The sequence below is a fragment of the Staurois parvus genome, unplaced genomic scaffold (genome assembly GCF_062004578.1).
Source record: "Staurois parvus isolate SC_StPar_1 unplaced genomic scaffold, SC_StPar_1.0 ptg000454l, whole genome shotgun sequence".
Classification (NCBI taxonomy): Eukaryota; Metazoa; Chordata; class Amphibia; order Anura; family Ranidae; genus Staurois; species Staurois parvus.
The window spans coordinates 4,347,853-4,364,453 of record NW_028318250.1 but is presented as its reverse complement, the minus strand read 5'-3'; the positions used below and the strand labels follow the sequence as shown (position 1 = coordinate 4,364,453).

Genomic DNA, 16,601 nt, shown 5'->3' with positions numbered 1-16,601 from the left:
TAGCCTGGTGCTCTCTGTTCTTCAAAGACTCTGCTTTAATCCAGTTTAGAGACATTCTGTTGGCAGACCTCACATGTAATGAGGTTTGAGACCGAAGCTTTAGTTTTCTCCCTAACTAAAGTAATTTTTTTCCACCTTAATGAGAACGTTTTCAAAACATGATAAGGAAATTACCCTACATTGTCTGGATGGGGTCAAGTCTGCCAGAGTCTACTTGGCAGCCACAGCCTCTGTTTGCAAGTCCAAGGCCAATTTTTGTTTTGCCTGTTGGCCCTCGTAGAGTGCATTCCGCTCCCCATTCCATTATTGCCAGGTGAATCAGGCAATGTATCTCCAGGGCCCATTCCATCAGGGCTGTTGATGTCTCTTGGGCTTTCAGCATCAAGCATCTGCTTCACATATTTCCCAAGTTGCTCTGTTCACACATTCTCCAAGTTCTACCAGGTGTATTTTCAGGCCCTCAGCTGATGCGAGCTTTGACATAAGGTGCCTTAAGCTGTTACCTGAGTGTTTTGTTTAGGTTCTTTTACACTTGTTTTCCTTTTGGGCATGTTAGCAGTTCTGTATGCTTGTTGTTGCCCACCTCTCAGTTTATTGCTTGAATATACCCTACAGTCTATGAATACAAGTCATGTGTCCTGTACGATTAAGATAATAGGAATTTTTACTTGTCTGTAAATTCATTATATTTGAGTACAGAACTGGATACAGGCCCTTCCCCTGTGTCTTGATCACACTTTATTGCTTGCTAAAAAATGGAGTCTCCTGGAGTGGGCAGGGTTATATGAAAACACTCTAGGGACAGCCTTAGCAAGTTTTTGTTTGCCCAATCATGTAAAGGGTACCTGTATATAACCCATTGTCTATAAATACGAGTTTTGTGTTCTGTACTGTACTCCAAGATAAAGAATTCATACGTAAGTCAAAATTACTATTTTTACGTACAATGGTGTACTGAGATCATCTTTTTTAAACAGGTTTACTAAAGAAGTGCTGTCTGTGATGCTACTGCTCCTTAAATGTTACTTTTCATTACTGACCCAGGTCGGGATGCATAGTTTGCTACTGAGCCATGGTCAAACACGGGTTGCAGAAAAAACTCTTCTATATGTGGTTTATGACAGAGTTTTGTCCCATACCTGAATTTTTCAAAATAAACATTAGAAGTTTTGTCTCTGATAGGATTTAAAACAAAACAGGTCAAGCAATTGATTGATTAATTCATTGTATTCATGTTGCATTAGATAACATTTTCTGTTTATCATTTTACCATAGAACTCCTGTCACTTATTTTACTGCATGGGAGACAGTTGTTACAAAAATGAAACTTCTTTTTTAAATTCTGCTAATACAACATGTTCGAGTTATTGTGAAGTAAGTAGATTTTGTATTTATTATATTAACAACTGTGTGTCTTAGTCACAATTATTTTGTTTAGGAATGGTCATGCTTTGTTGAAAACTCATAAATATTCCTTTACAACATGAAATGAAAAATATTCTTAGGTTTTTCTGAACCTATTTTTTATCTAATGCCAGGAATGCAATACCTTCAATCTTCCCTTAAGCAAAAGGAAGAAATGACAAGGTTAAAGTATAACTAAAGGCAGTGTTGGATAGAGTGGAGATGGATTAGAAGACTTGTAAGGTTTTCATTGCTGACTTTTGGGATATTTACCATCTCTATTTGTCTTGGTGACCATTAGCACTGAGAATGAAAGTGAAAGAAAATCCCAAATTTTCACCAGAAGAAAAATAGAGGAAAACTCTTCCAATGGGACACTAGTTCTGATGAGCCATGTGAAACAAGATATTCCTTTACTTTGAAGGAATTTCTTCTCACTTTCTGTTGTGGCTAGGGGACAGGAAGTAATTATAAATCTCCCCAACACAGATGGCAATAGAAAACCTGACAGGGGTTATAACCCTCCATTACAATATCCAAAATATATAAAAAAGTCCTGGATATAGTTCTACTTTAGGGCTGGATAAGAGGAGAACTAGGATATAGGGATTGTAGTTAGAGGTTGGTGTGCTGGGTTGGTGGGCCAGGGAGGGCAATGAGGTTACATAAAGAGGAAAGGTTAAGGTTGCCATGCGTGTAATTATTTTTTTTTAGTAATTTATGGAGGTAATTGACCAATTATATACTTATAGTTTTTCAACCCATTTTTATATTACAACACTAATAAATTATATAACAAAAGTGTAGCACTCTACTTCTTATAGTGATGAAATGTGAATATTTTTGCACCAACAAAATTACTAATAAACCTCTCAACCAAAAACATTTACATCAAATAAATCGCTATATAAAGCAAGGGGAGATCTCCCTAAAAGTAGAATTTTGTGTATTCGTTGGCATTCCACAAGGTGAGTGTGAAAGAGGACTTGGCTATAATATCTATATGATGGCAAGCATTTATTGGCCTTCCATTTTAGATGAATATTTATGAATGCTTTAATTTCTGTGGACGCTTTGATGAACTTTTATGATTTTAGAAACACATAATAATGAAGCATATAGGTTTGTGACACTTATGGGCAGAGAGCCATTTAACTGCTTTCCTGCTACCCTTTAGCAGAAATACTGCTACAGGGCAGCAAAGGTGGCAAAATAACACATATATATATATATACACGTGATTTTGCATTTCTGGGTAGGGGGCGCATGAGCCACAGGCATCCTACCCGTGCCGCTATTTGCGGTCTCAGCTGTCAATCACCGGGTTTCAGCCGGTGAATACTCGACAGCACCCAATGATCGCTGAATATTACTGATGGGGGAGAGGACTGTATGTAAACAATATATACATAGCATAACATAGCAGAGCCATACAAAGCAGTGTGCTTACAGTGGAAAGCACAGACACAGCCTCATAGTAAAACACACACAGCACACAGTTAACCCTTTGATTGCCCAAGATGTTAACACATTCCTACCCAGTGTCATTAGTACAGTGCCAGTGCTTTTTATTATCACTGATCACTGTATTGGTGTCACTGGGGATATCAGTGACACCAAGTCAGTTCCCCCCCAGTGTCAGAATGCCCGCCGCAGTCCTGTAGTCCTGCTATAATTCTTCAAATTAAAAAAATTCCAGTATATATACCGTCATTTGTAAACGCTGTAACTTTTACGTAAACCAATTAATTTACACATATTGGGATTTTAGCAAAGATATGTACATTTTTTATTGGACATGTTTAATAGCAAAAAGTCAAAAATATTGTTTTTTTTTTCTCAAAATTGTCAGTCTTTTTTTGTTTATAGCTGTATCTGCAGGGAAAAAAAGGATGTAAATTTTATTTGGGTACAGTGGTGCATGACCGCACAACTAAAAGTTAAAATAATGGCCAGGTCAGGAAGGGGCGTAAATCCTCTGAAGGGCAAGTGGTTAAAGTGTTTATTCACTGTTTTTGGATGTAAATGTTTTTTATTAGTCATTTTGTTGGTGCATATATATTCACATTTTGATTTCATCACTATAAGAAGTGGAATGCTACACTTAAAGTGTTACTAAACCCAGGACCCTGCATTCACTCTATCTGGTCTCCCACAGTCCACAGAACATGGAAGTGCAATTATGTTAGTAAATATAAACTGCTAAATAGCTTTTCTCATCAGCAGTTAGAGCAGTCTTGTGACTTCTATCAGTGTCCAGCAGAGCAATGGTCAAAGCTTGTCGGAGGAGTTTTCTATCTGCTCTAGGAGGATGCAAAACCCCTTACCTTTGTCTGGACAGTGCTGATTGGCCCTGTGCTGATCACATGCACTCTCCCAAGAGAACAAAAACCTCTTTAGTAATACACACTAAACTGAGCCTGTGCAGAATGGCTACGGTTCAGTCTGTCTTATCAGGAAATAAGAGGTGGACATTTAAACAAGGAGGAGCAGAAAAGTCAGGATCAAACAGTCTTTTTACACAATGCAGAGGATTAACCCCTTAGGTTCCACAGTGAGTATAACAAGCATGCTTTACTGCATATACAGACTGATTTTACTGTTCTAGGTTTAGTAACACTTTAAGATGGTTGATATATTCTGGTTAATACTCTTCCTAAGTTTTCCTTAAATCATGCTCAGTAATGTGCTTATGGTACTAGTGGTTGATTGGCTTGGTTAGCAATTTACTGTAAAGATAAACTCTAGACAGGTATAAAAAATGAAAAGTACTATTCTGTAATAATAAACATATCATTAAGTGAATGTTTTGAATGTAAGCAGTGTAAGTACCTGAATATGACCTAGTATTGGCCTCTTGCAGTCACTGTACAGCAGGTCTGGAGTGAAAGGAAGTAGCAGCTGTTCTATTAGTCGATCCTGCTCTGATGCTCACACACTGTAGTTAGTAGCAGACATTTTATTAGGTGCTCATAGCTGCCATTAAATATGTGTCTGCTTTTAGAACTACAACCAAAGAGAGGCAATAACACAGTTGTACCAGTATCTAAGTAGTGAGACCCCTAGAGGCCATACACAGCATATAACATATTGCTACATCCTTTCTCTTTTAAATAAAAGAACAATGAAATATAACAAACACAAAATGGTGAAGTAGAACATAGCTATAAGTTAGATATAATCCTTGAGGTGAGCCGGCTTTCTGATTGTTCTGCCAGCTCACGAAACATATGAGGTTTCTTCACAGAAATCTTGGTGTTCTTCTGATTCTGGCAGTCTATTTTCTGGGACTGTCTCTCTCTGCCTAGAGACCTCCCTATGCTCCTCAGCAGTCCCTGTTTCTTTGTTGCTGGTATTCATAGTCTCATCACTTTGAGTGTCCATATACTGTTCCCAGGGCCCTGTATCATCTCCTTGTGTTTTTCTCAGATGTCTCCGATTTCTCCTCCATCTTCTTTCTTCCTCTGTTATAATTTCATAGGACCGTGGTCCCAATTTCTGTACAACCTTCGCTTTTTTCCAGTGTTTGTCATATTTGCCTATTGGCTGAATCCGTACATTTTCATTGCTCTGGAGAACAGGCAGATCTTTTGCAGATTTATTATAATAGAAAGCTTGCCTATCTTGATTCTTCGTTAGTTTGGCTTTAACATTGCCCACAAGCTTTGGCTTTAGTAGTTGACCTGCAGTTGGTAAAAGAGTCCTTGTACATCTACTCATAAGCCGCTGTGCTGGACTGGTGTCTAGGCCTTGTGTGGGTGTGTTTCTGTGCTCCAGTATAGACAGGTATATCTCTGTACCTGCCTGTTTTGCCTTTTGCATGAGTCTTTTGGCTGTTTTTACTGCTGACTCGGCTTTACCATTACTCTGTGGATATCCAGGAGATGATGTCTGGTGCTCAAATTCCCACCTCTACCTGAATTTTTTGAATTCTTCCGATGTAAATTGAGCGGCGTTGTCAGAGAACACAATATCCGGAATGCCATATCTGGCAAAATGGGCCTTGAGTTTTTTAATTAGTGTTTTGGCCCTTGTGTCCTGTAAGTAGTCTATCTCCCAGAAGTTGGAAAAATAGTCCACAGTTACCAGATATGCCTTGTCGTTCCACGTGAACAGATCTGTTCCTACTTTTGACCATGGTCTGTTTGGAATTGTATGTGGTTGCAATGTCTCTTTCGGTTGCTTATCATTGCACGATGCACATATTTCACACTGTGCTATAAAGTTTTTTCTGTGGTCATTCATTCCAGGCCAATAAACATATTCTCGTGCACGACGTAGACATCCTTCTACACCTAAGTGAGTCGAGTGCAATCTTTCTATAATGTCTCTTCTAAGGGATTGTGGTATGACAGCCCTTTCTCCTTTAAAGATGATTCCATGCTGCACAGAGAGTTCATCTCTTATGTGAAAAAATGGAGAAACCTCCATTGGAGCATGCTGCTTGTGTTTTGGCCATCCCTTCAAGATGACAGTCTTTAGGATCTGTAGAGTTTTTTTATCTTCCGATGTGCAGGTCTGTATTTGTTTCAGTCTGTCTTTTGAGACAGACAGATTTTCACACATATTGATGCTTTCAATGTCTTTCTTCTTCATTTGTGATGGGTAAGTAAGCTCTGCTTAGGGCATCTGCAATCAGTAAATCCTTCCCTGGACAGTAACAAATGTTCAAATCATATTTCTGAAGCCTTAACAGCATACGCTGCAGTCTTTTTGGGGCATTCAGTAGTGGCTTCTTTGTAATACTTTCTAAAGGCTTGTGATCTGAATGCACCACCACTTGTCGACCGTAGGTGTACTGGTGAAATTTCTCTAACCCAAATACTACCGCTAGTAGTTCCTTCTCGATTTGAGCATATCCTTGCTCTGTTAGAGTTAACGCTCTGCTTGCATATGTGATTGGCTGTTTATCCTGCATTAGTGTGGCTCCAAGGCCGGTTTCTGAGGCATCACATTGTACTACCACTGCTTGATCTGGATCAAAATATTTTAGCGTTGCTGCGTCTGCAATAGCATTTTTCACTGACTGAAAAGCAGTTTCATGGCTTTCTGTCCATTCCCAGAGTACGTCTTTGTGAGTTAGCTGTCTCAGTGGCTCACACATGTCTGATAAATGCTTGCAAAATTTGGAAAGATAATTCACCATGCCCAGGAATCGTTGTACTCCACGTATATCTGTAGGTGTCGGCATGTCCTGTATTGCCCTCACCTTCTCTGGATCGACTTTAACACCATTTGAGGTAAGAAGATGTCCAATATATAGTACTTCTGTCATTTTTAGTTTGAATTTTTCCAGGTTCAGTTTGATTTGTTTTTTTCTACATCTGTCTAAGAATTGTATCATCTTTTTATCGTGATCCTTTGTTGCGGATTCTAGATCATCACCTTCCCCAACTATTAGTATATCATCTGCTATTATTTTTACTCCAGACAGTCCTTCCAAAGCTTGCATCAATTTTTGTTGGAACACTTCTGGAGCCGGGCTTAATCCCATTGGCATTCTCAGCCACTTATAGCGTCCAAATGGGGAAGAAAATGCTGTTAATAAACTTGATTCTTTATCCAGTTCCACGTGCCAGAACCCATTTTTCACATCACATACCGAAAATATTTTAACCTTTGATAGATCTGGTAGAATATCTTCTATTGTTGGCATTGGATAGTGATTTCTTTTAAGGGCCTTGTTCAGTGGCTTAGGATCAATGCATATTCTTAACTTGCCTGATGGTTTTTTCACTACCACCAAACTGCTTATCCAGTCTGTGCTTTCCTGTACTGGTGCTATCATACCTCTGCTGTGCAAATCCTGCAGTTCCTCTTTAAGTGGTTGCATTAAGGCTACAGGTACTCTTCTTGTAGGCAGTCTGGTAGGGTGTATTGTATGATCAATTTCTAGTTTGTATTTACCTTCCAGGCACCCATCACCTTCAAATAAAACAGCATACTCTGTTTTTATGTGGTGAAAATCCAAAATGTATTCTGCCTTTTTTTTTAGGATTTTGAGTATTGTCAGAAACTTCCAGAGCCATGATGTTATGGGACTGCACCTTTATTAAGTCCATAGCCTGAACTGCTTTAACTCCCAGCAAAGGAATGTGATCGTCCTCCTGCAACACAGTAAACTCCACTCTGTAGCTCTTTCTGTTACGTGGATTTCTTAATTTTAGCTTGCATGTTCCCATGGGTTTCAGAACACTTTTGTTGTACATGACCAGTACTTTATCAGTGGGCTCAATGGGAACCAGTTTGTTAAGCAGAGTAAATGGAATGACATTGCAGCTTGCTCCACAATCCAGCTGAAATCTTATGGGCTGTTCATTCACCATAAATATGGCAAAGAGCTGCTTTGCATCATTGGCTACTGGCTGTTTGACTACATTGACGTTCTCTGTTGCAGACTGCAGCTGCAACCATGTGATGCCCTCTGTGCTGTCCTCATCTGTGTCCTGGGTCACTGTGTGGACTTGTCTGTACTGTTTGCTGGTTTTGAATCTGCACACAGCTGAAAAGTGGTTCATCTTGCCACAAGTCCTGCAGGACTCCCCATACGCTGGACATTTCTCTTTGTCTCTTTCATGTCTTTTGCCACAGTATTTACACTGGACTGAGCTCACAGGGAGCCTGGACCTTGCTCTGCCTTTCACAGATACTGCATGTACTGAGGTATCACTGGTGCCCTCCATCATCTTCAGCCTGTCTTTAGTCAGCTCAGCAGCCCTGCAGATTTGTATACATTTCTCAAAAGCCAGCTCTTCCTCCCTCAGTAATCTTTCTCTGAGGTGAGAGTCTCTGATGCCACACACTATCCTGTCTCGGATAAGGGAGTCCCTGATGTCCCCAAATCCACAGGTTGCAGCCAGTCTCCTCAGTTCTGTCACATATCTGTCCACACTGTCCCCAATCTCCTGATTCCTTGAGAAGAACTTGTATCTCTCCACTGTCTCATTCTTTTTGAGGTCACAGTGCTTATCAAATGCTTGCAGTATGTCTGTCAGTGCCATGCTGTCTGTGAGCAGGGTCTCGGCTAGTTCTCTGCCTTTTTCCCCAATCAAGTAATAAAACAGCTTTACTTCCCTCTGCTCATCTCTGGGTGCCACTCTCAGGTCCACATACAGAGTAAACTCTTCCTTCCAGTGTCTCCATGTCTGTGAGAGATTGGAAGAAGTGACATCCAGTCTCTGAGGGGGTTTCAGGCCACTCTCCATAGTGCAGTCTGATAGGGACTCTGTACTTACAGTTGCTGATTCTCTGTACAGTTCTAGTGTCACACAATCTGTATTTGTAGACAGAAGACTTGCTATGCAGAGGTCCAGTGCCCAGCTGCCACCATGTTCTATTAGTCGATCCTGCTCAGATGCTCACACACTGTAGTTATTAGCAGACATTTTATTAGGTGCTCATAGCTGCCATTAAACATGTATGAACAGGAGCCAGGCGCTGTGTAGTTTTGTGATAGAAATAATACACCTTGTATGGAGGTGTGTCTTTAATAAGTCATATGGTAAAACAATAATAAATAACCAGCCTGTGGCTTTAGGAAGCCAGGTTCCAAGATGGACGGCCCGTCCGCTCAGAGGGAAGCAGTGGAGTAGAATGCCTGTCAGTGCAGGGACCACGTTTACCCGACGTCCCAGCGTCCTGGATGACGTCACCACGATGTGGAGAGACAGAGGGGGGGAACTCTTGCTGGAGCCGCAGCTTTAGAAGGAAGAGGCCGGTTGCTGGGACAACATGTTTCGCGCGCATGCGCTTTGTCAAGCTTGACAAAGGTGTATTATTTCTATCACAAAACTACACAGCGCCTGGCTCCTGTTCATACCTCCCACAAACCGATGTGTTTTTACCATGGCAGCAGTGAGTTTTTTCCCCACCAATCATAGTTGACATATACCATTCACTTATTTCCTTTGGGACACATCTGTGCGCTTTTATCCAGACCGTTCTGCCATTAAACATGTGTCTGCTTTTAGAACTACAACCAAAGAGACGCAATAACACAGTTGTACCAGTATCTAAGTAGTGAGACCCCTAGAGGCCATACACAGCATATAACATATTGCTACAGCAGCACATTGAGTCAATCAATTCATGTGCTGATAAGAAGCATGCTGATAGGAACAGAAAGCAGAGTGACAGAGATGAACTCATCACTATGCTGCTTCTCCTTTCACAGTCCAGTCACAGGCTGGGGCAGGTCCAGGATGATCTGGGCTCAGAGGAACTGGTATGAATGATGTCAACCATTAAAGTGAAAAAAATCTTGTGGCAGAAAAAGTACTGCAGGTGAAATATCAGGATTGAAGCTGAATCTTTTTTCTTTTATTGGGCTATTTCATTTTATCTTTTTATTTTTGGGTGTAGTTTTGATTTAATTTTTATTGTGAGTGGGTAAGCAAATGTAGCACATTGTTTATGTTCAGACTGTACAGTGTGCATTAAAAAGTCTCAAACATTGCAAACAAGTACAGGTAGAAAAAATCCACTGAACAATTAATTTAGGCTAATGTCATATCAGTTTGCAACTTATTTTTAATTTCCCCCTTCTAATGGTCATATTTCACACTGTGCCTGATTGGTACTAACTAAAAGCTCTATTATGCCTCGTTTAGACTTCAGTTTGGGGGGCAGCAAAAATGCATGTTTTTTTTGACACTCACCAATTAAACCCCCCCCCCCTCTCCGCAGTAAGCAGTGGATGGGGGTGTTTACATGCCGTGGCTGCAATGCTTCGCGCCTACGGCAGAGTTGACCCAACTTGTAGCGACTGGCGGACAGCAAGCCTGGTGAACGCAACACATTCAAGTCAATTGGGAAGAGTCACAATTGCCCCGTAACTGCATGCAATGCACGTGCTTGCAGCAGTTTTGTTGGCAAAAATAGGGTTAAAACAGGCAGAGAGGAAGTTGCATTGCTTCCTCACCACCTATCAAGAGCCTCTAGAGAGCAATCTGAATGCAGATCAGACTTCAGAGGCAAGGGAGATTTAGACGCATGTCTACTCTAACAGATGAGGATATTTGTACTGTAATTATCATAAAAATTCTCTAAACACAGTAGTGAGTAAGCTTGAATTTTGATGTGTCATTTTAGATGTACCGCCACAACAGCTCCTTTTATGAAAGCAGATGCAATCAGCACTGCATGCATCACATCTGCAACAGCACACAGCAAGATGGATGTGCACTAAACTGCTGCAATCAATCTATGTGCTTAACTTCAGAAGACATGATGGGAGGTAAGAAAATTAGGTTTCTCATTTTAGGGAACTTAGTGCATGCAGTAATTGTTCCGGCTCACAGAACTGAAAGAATGGGCGGTGGATGTTACAGGGTGCAGCTGATGTTTTCAAACATTAATTTTTTTTTTACTCTTGTGTGCACAAGTGCTGTACTCTTATCGCACTATCCATTGGACAGTGCAGATCACAAAACAAGGTACAGAGCCAATGAGAATGGTTCTGTACTATGCAATCACAATGACCAATCACAGCAATCATGAAGTGTAAGACATGGCTGCGATTAGCAGCTTATGCTCCCTTTTTTTTCTCATACAGCGATCAGTTATGAGAAGAAAAGTTAATCCCTGATCACAGCCAGTACAAGTCCAAGTGGCAGTGCCATCCAGTGCAAGTGCAGCCAGTACCAGTGCTAAAGGTACCAGTGCTAGCATAGCCAAGAACAGTACCATTCCTCGCCAGCACAGCCAATGCCAGTTCTAGCACAGACAGTACCAGTGGCATCCATTGCCAACACATCCAGTACCAGTACCAGCCCAGAAGCAGTGCCTGCACAGCCAGTACCATTGCCATCCAGTAGAAGTTCCATCACAGTCTGTACCAGTAGCAGCATGGTCAGTGTCAGTATCAGTCATGAACCAGTGCCTGTACAGCCAGTACCAGTGACAGCAAAGCCAGGACCAGTGCCAAAACAGCCAGCACCAATGTCAATCAAGTAGAAATTCAAAATTCTAAACATGTCCTTTACCAAATTCCTTGGTATGTCTAATTTCCAACAACTCGGGGGGGGGGGGGGGGAATTGTTCTGGCATTTTAGGGCCTCAAGAAATATAATAGTGCTCTGTGTCTTTAAGCTGTCTCCTTCTGTCTAAGCTGAGCTCTTTTTCTCACCCTACTTGTGTATACCCCTCCCCCCTGCCTCTCTGTGTAGTCATTCCACTGTATCCTGACTACCTGTATGCATCTTTCCATGAGGCTTACAACATTAACGGTTTTCTACCTATGATTATTCTCCATTAAACGGAACATTCAAATGGTTTTCCTCAGCTGACTTCTTTCAACATGTGAGTTTATTCATTGAGTTAAACTGTCTGACCCGATGCAAGAGATAGACTTCAACACCACGTCGTATAGCTGTATACATCGCTGGAGATAAAGTTTATGACACAGTCAGAACATTTGGCTTCTTAAATTTCAAATACTATATATACCATAAATTATAGACTTTATATAGTAAAAAATAAAAACCCAGTAGTCAGTAAATACCACCAAATGAAAGTGCTGTCTCAAAAAATCTATATAAAATAATTTGAGTACAGAGTTTATGACTAAGTAATTATAAGTAATTAGTAAGTATCACAGCACTGAAAACTTAAAAATGACCTGGGCAGGAAGTGGGTATAACATTCTGGTCCTCAAGTGGTTAAAAAGTATGTATCTGCTAAATGCAATGTTAAGTAAGTTTAGATAAAATGTAGTGGCTTTAGGTTTGGATGAATACCAGAGGGTTTAATCAGCCTTTGGTTTCTTCTATATCTTAGGGACTCCAGTGATGTCAGGGTTTCTGTCTCTGCATTCCTAATATGATAAAAGTGCAAGTCACTACAGCCTAAAAAATGCAATTTCTTGACAATAAAGTATATCAGAAACGGAAGGTTTTTATTTTTTTAGAGTGTTAAGAAGTAAGAACTGCCAGGTTTTTATTTCTGCCCTCACTAGGGAGACTCAACCTCTATTTGTCACCAGAACTGGAAGTGACTTGCCCTAGAACAGGAATAGTGGAAAAACCTTCCAATGAGGACACTTCTTCCTGTGACAACTGTTTGAGAAGTGATTTACCACACTTTAAAGATATTTTTCTTCTCATTTCTTGTGTTTACAGGACAGGAAGTGAGGTGAAATCTCCCCAGTGACACATTGATTTAAAAAAAAAAAAAAAAACAAGATTTTTAAACTTTCTATACTCTATCCAAAACAAAAAAAGAAAGGTTTAATTGACAATCATAGCACAGTACTGGAAACAAGCAGCTTCAGCACAGGAGTCTCAGTAGTATGAAAAAGCCTTTTTTTGGCACAATCACTGAAAGTCATGTGGTGGCTGCATGTTAACGACTTCCCGACCGCCCTATAGCAGAAGTACTGCTACAGGGTGGCAGGGATGTGCAAAATCACATATATATACAGTATCTGATTTTGTATTTCCGGGTAGGAGGTGTGTGTGTGCTCCCTACCAGCGCCACTATTGGCTCCTCGGTATGTCAGTCACCAGGTCCCTGCCGCCGATTCTCGGCCAGGACTTGTTGGTCATCCACAGAGCTGACATGGGCAGAGGTCTGTATGTAAACAAACAGATCTCTCCCCTGTCAGCATGAACAGGCTGCTTTGTATTGCTCTGCACAGCAGAGCAATACAAAGTAGCATGTCTACACAGTAAAACACACACAGCACACTATGTAAAACACACACAGCACCATAGTTACTCTTTTATCACCCCAGATGTTAACCCCTTCCTGCCCAGTGTCATTAGTAGAGTGTCAGTGCTTTCCATTAGCACTGATCACTGTATTAGTGTCACTGGGGATGTCAGTGACAGTCAGTTCCCACCCAGTGTCAGAATAACCGCCGCAGTCCCACAGTCCCGCTATAAGTCACTGATCGCCACCATTACTAGTAAAAAAATAAATAAATAAAAATTTCAGTATATACACTGCCATTTGTAGACGCTATAACTTTCACGAAACCAATTAATTTACACGTATTGAGATTTTTTTTTAGCAAAGACATGTAGCGGAATGCATTTTGGCCTAAATTTATAACGAAATTAGATTTTTTTAATTTTTTTTGTTTAATAGCAAAAAGTCAAAAATATTGTTTTTTTTCAAAATTGTTGGTAATTTTTTTTTTAAAGTGCAAAAAATTAAAAACGCACAGGTGATCAAATACCACCAAAAGAAATCTCTATTTGTAGGGAAAAAAAACATATATTTCATTTATGTGCAATGTTGCATGATCGCGCAATTGTCAGTTAAATTAACGCAGCGCCGTATGGCAAAAAAATGGCCTGGCCAGGAAGGGGGGTAAATCCTCTGGAGGGCAAGTAAAAATACAGGACTCATTCTCCTTAAAGTGTTACTAAACCCAGGACCCTGCATTCACTATATCTGGTCTTCCAGAGTACACAGAATATGGAAATGCAATTATTTTAGTAAATATAAACTGCTAAATACCTTTTCTTATCAGCAATTAGAGCAGTCTTGTGGCTTCTACCAGTGTTCAGCAGAGCACTGGTTAAAGCTTGTATGAGGAGTTTTCTTTCTGCTCTAGGAGGATGCAGAAGTCCTGAACTTTGTCTGGACAGTGCTGATTGGCCCTGTGCTGATCACATGCACTCTCCCAAGAAAAAAAAACCTCTCTAGCAATACACACCAAATTGAGCATGTACAGAGCAATTCCACACAATATATCTTATCAGGAAATAAGAAGGGGGCACTGGAAGAAGGGGAGGATCAGAAATATTAGGATCAAACGGCGTTTTTACGCAATGCAGAGGATTAACCCCTTAGGTTCCACACTGAGTATAACAAGGATGCTTTACTGCATATACAGACTGATTTTACTGTTGTGGGTTTAGTACAATTTTAACAAATCTTTAGGACTTGGTTTGATGGAGTCAAATCTTGCAAGTACAACCAGCAAACATCTTCTTACAGATCAGGCAATGTTCCTTTCCAAAAATGTAGAATAATCAGAATTATATCTGACTGGTTTTCCAATACAAAACAATTGTAATAGAAAAAAACATAATTTATGATAACCTTCCTTATGCCATATCCTTTTTTTATATGCTTCATTACAGGTAACATGACTATGTACAACCAAACTGCCAAGACTCCAGTTACAGCCACCACTACAACAACTACCACTGCCACAACTACTACAACTATTCAATACAGTGTAAGTAATAAGTGGAACATGCAGCTAAAGCCAGATATGGAAAGGTGAACAGGTTAAGATGGCACCGACCAGCTGCAGATTATGCCAGAATGTAATCTCATGCCATCTGGAATCTGGTATCGTACTGTATACCATGATAGGGAAGTAGTGCTGGGTGTGGAGGCTCAGAGGTGTTCAGAGGAGACCGGGAGTTGTCCGGGAAGCAATACAGTTGAGGGACAGGCATTCGGTCCCTGTAGCTCCTGGAGGGACAGGTGCCAGCCGGCGGTATGTAGAGGAGTGCAGAGTGTGGAGGAGGGAGGATTTCCTGGAGACGACAGACCCTGAAGTGATCTTAGCAGGTATCGCAGGTTGGAACTACATTGGGGAGAACAGGAGGCCCTGAGACACCAGCACAGGACATTCTGGACTGACTGGTTCCCCGCCCAGGTTTCCCCAGAGGAAGACAGAGTGCCAGGTTTGGATGGTAATGGTGAATTGCCATGGGCAACAGTTTTATGACTATGCTAATATTGCCTTGTCTCTGTTATAAGAAAATGGACATTTGAGAGGAGGGACTGGGCGGGTAGAAGACGAAGGTGCTTGGTGATCTCAGAGGTCAAGGAAGCGTGCAAATATACTCTCTCAAAGTTATATGGGATTGTATATATAGCAAAGAACATATAAATGGAGGGTTCTCACACAGGGGTGATAATACCATTTGTGAGCAGTGATCAGATAACCAGCAGATAAGCCCCATCAATATGAGGAGCAGATCCCCTAAAAGAGGAGGGGTAAAAACTTTGCAATCGAATATGAGTACAATTAAGAAATATATGCCGATTCAAGAAAAAATGTCCAGAGATACAGTGCTCTGAGAAACAAAAGGAAGGAAACAGAAAATATTACGGGGAGCAAAATAGACTGTTATTTGGAATGCAAGATGGAAATGTGATGAATAATTCTGTAAATACGAACACTGTAACAGAGCAGAATGGGATGGACAAACAGGGAGCTATATCTCAAATTCCTATAAAGATCGAGATGGCCAGAAATGTTTGCAAAATTGGAATGCTCCATGAAAAATGAAATGGCGGTGATTCATAAGGATCTGAGAAGAATATTGACAAGAGTAGAAGAAGTGGAAGGGAAAAAGGAAAGCCAGGCCCAGCAGATTGTTAAACTGGAAATGCAGGTGGAAGAGCTAAAAAAGGAACAGAGGAAGCGAACATACAATCTTGAGGATCAAGAGAATAGGGAGAGAAGAAATAATTTGAGGGTCCGGGGCCTGCCAGAAGATCCAAGTGAAGAGGACCTGCAGGGAAAAATAAGGAGTGTGTTTAACCCATTAATAGGAAGATCAGATACAGACCCCCTAAAAATTGAGAGAGTACATAGAATTAGATATCCACCAGGAATTACATCAGAATTTCCAAGAGATGTGGTTGTACATTTCCACTATCATGAAGACAGAGAGAGAATATGGAAAAAACTGCGTGAGACATCTGAAATCAGTTTTGGAGAAACAAAGTTGCAAGTTTTTGTGGACGTATCTGCAGAGACTCTGTCTCGAAGAAGATTGGTGAAACTGTTACTTGAGCAGATGAGAGAGAAAAGAGTCTGATATAACTGGGGGTTTCCGGCATGCCTGATCAGGTGGAAAGATGGGAAATTGGCTATGCTGAGTTTCCCATAAGAACTAAAACTTTTGTGAAAAGTTAGAACTGCAGGTTTTGGAAGTTGCGGGGGGGGTTAGAAGGGTCTAATTAATGAGAGAGTAGAGCCAAGAAACGAAAAATGGCAGCAAGTAAATAAAAGGAGAAAATAACTAGTGAAGGGGTTTTGGGGTGGCAGGGAGGAACGAGGAGGAGGAAATCAATTTATAGGGTTGACTTTTGGTGCTGTACTTGATAATTTTTACATCCCACTGCCTTCCCACCGTCGGTCCTCCCCTTTGTCGTTCATAGGGCTTCCGCGAGGAGACTGGATTTAGAGATTTTAGATAGAGCAGGACATCTGGAGGCCCAGT

At 40.8% G+C, this 16,601-nt stretch overlaps 1 protein-coding gene across 1 annotated transcript in view; it reads left to right on the top strand.

The window, feature by feature from the left end:
* LOC149452945 (uncharacterized) overlaps window positions 1-16,601 on the top strand; it is a 92,716-nt gene that overhangs the window by 67,187 nt on the left and 8,928 nt on the right. The window contains exons 7-9 of the mRNA XM_089688792.1: window positions 1,276-1,374; window positions 10,495-10,639; window positions 14,496-14,593. Of these exons, the coding sequence (XP_089544918.1) occupies window positions 1,276-1,374; window positions 10,495-10,639; window positions 14,496-14,593 (342 nt within the window). The remainder of the gene's footprint in view (window positions 1-1,275; window positions 1,375-10,494; window positions 10,640-14,495; window positions 14,594-16,601) is intronic.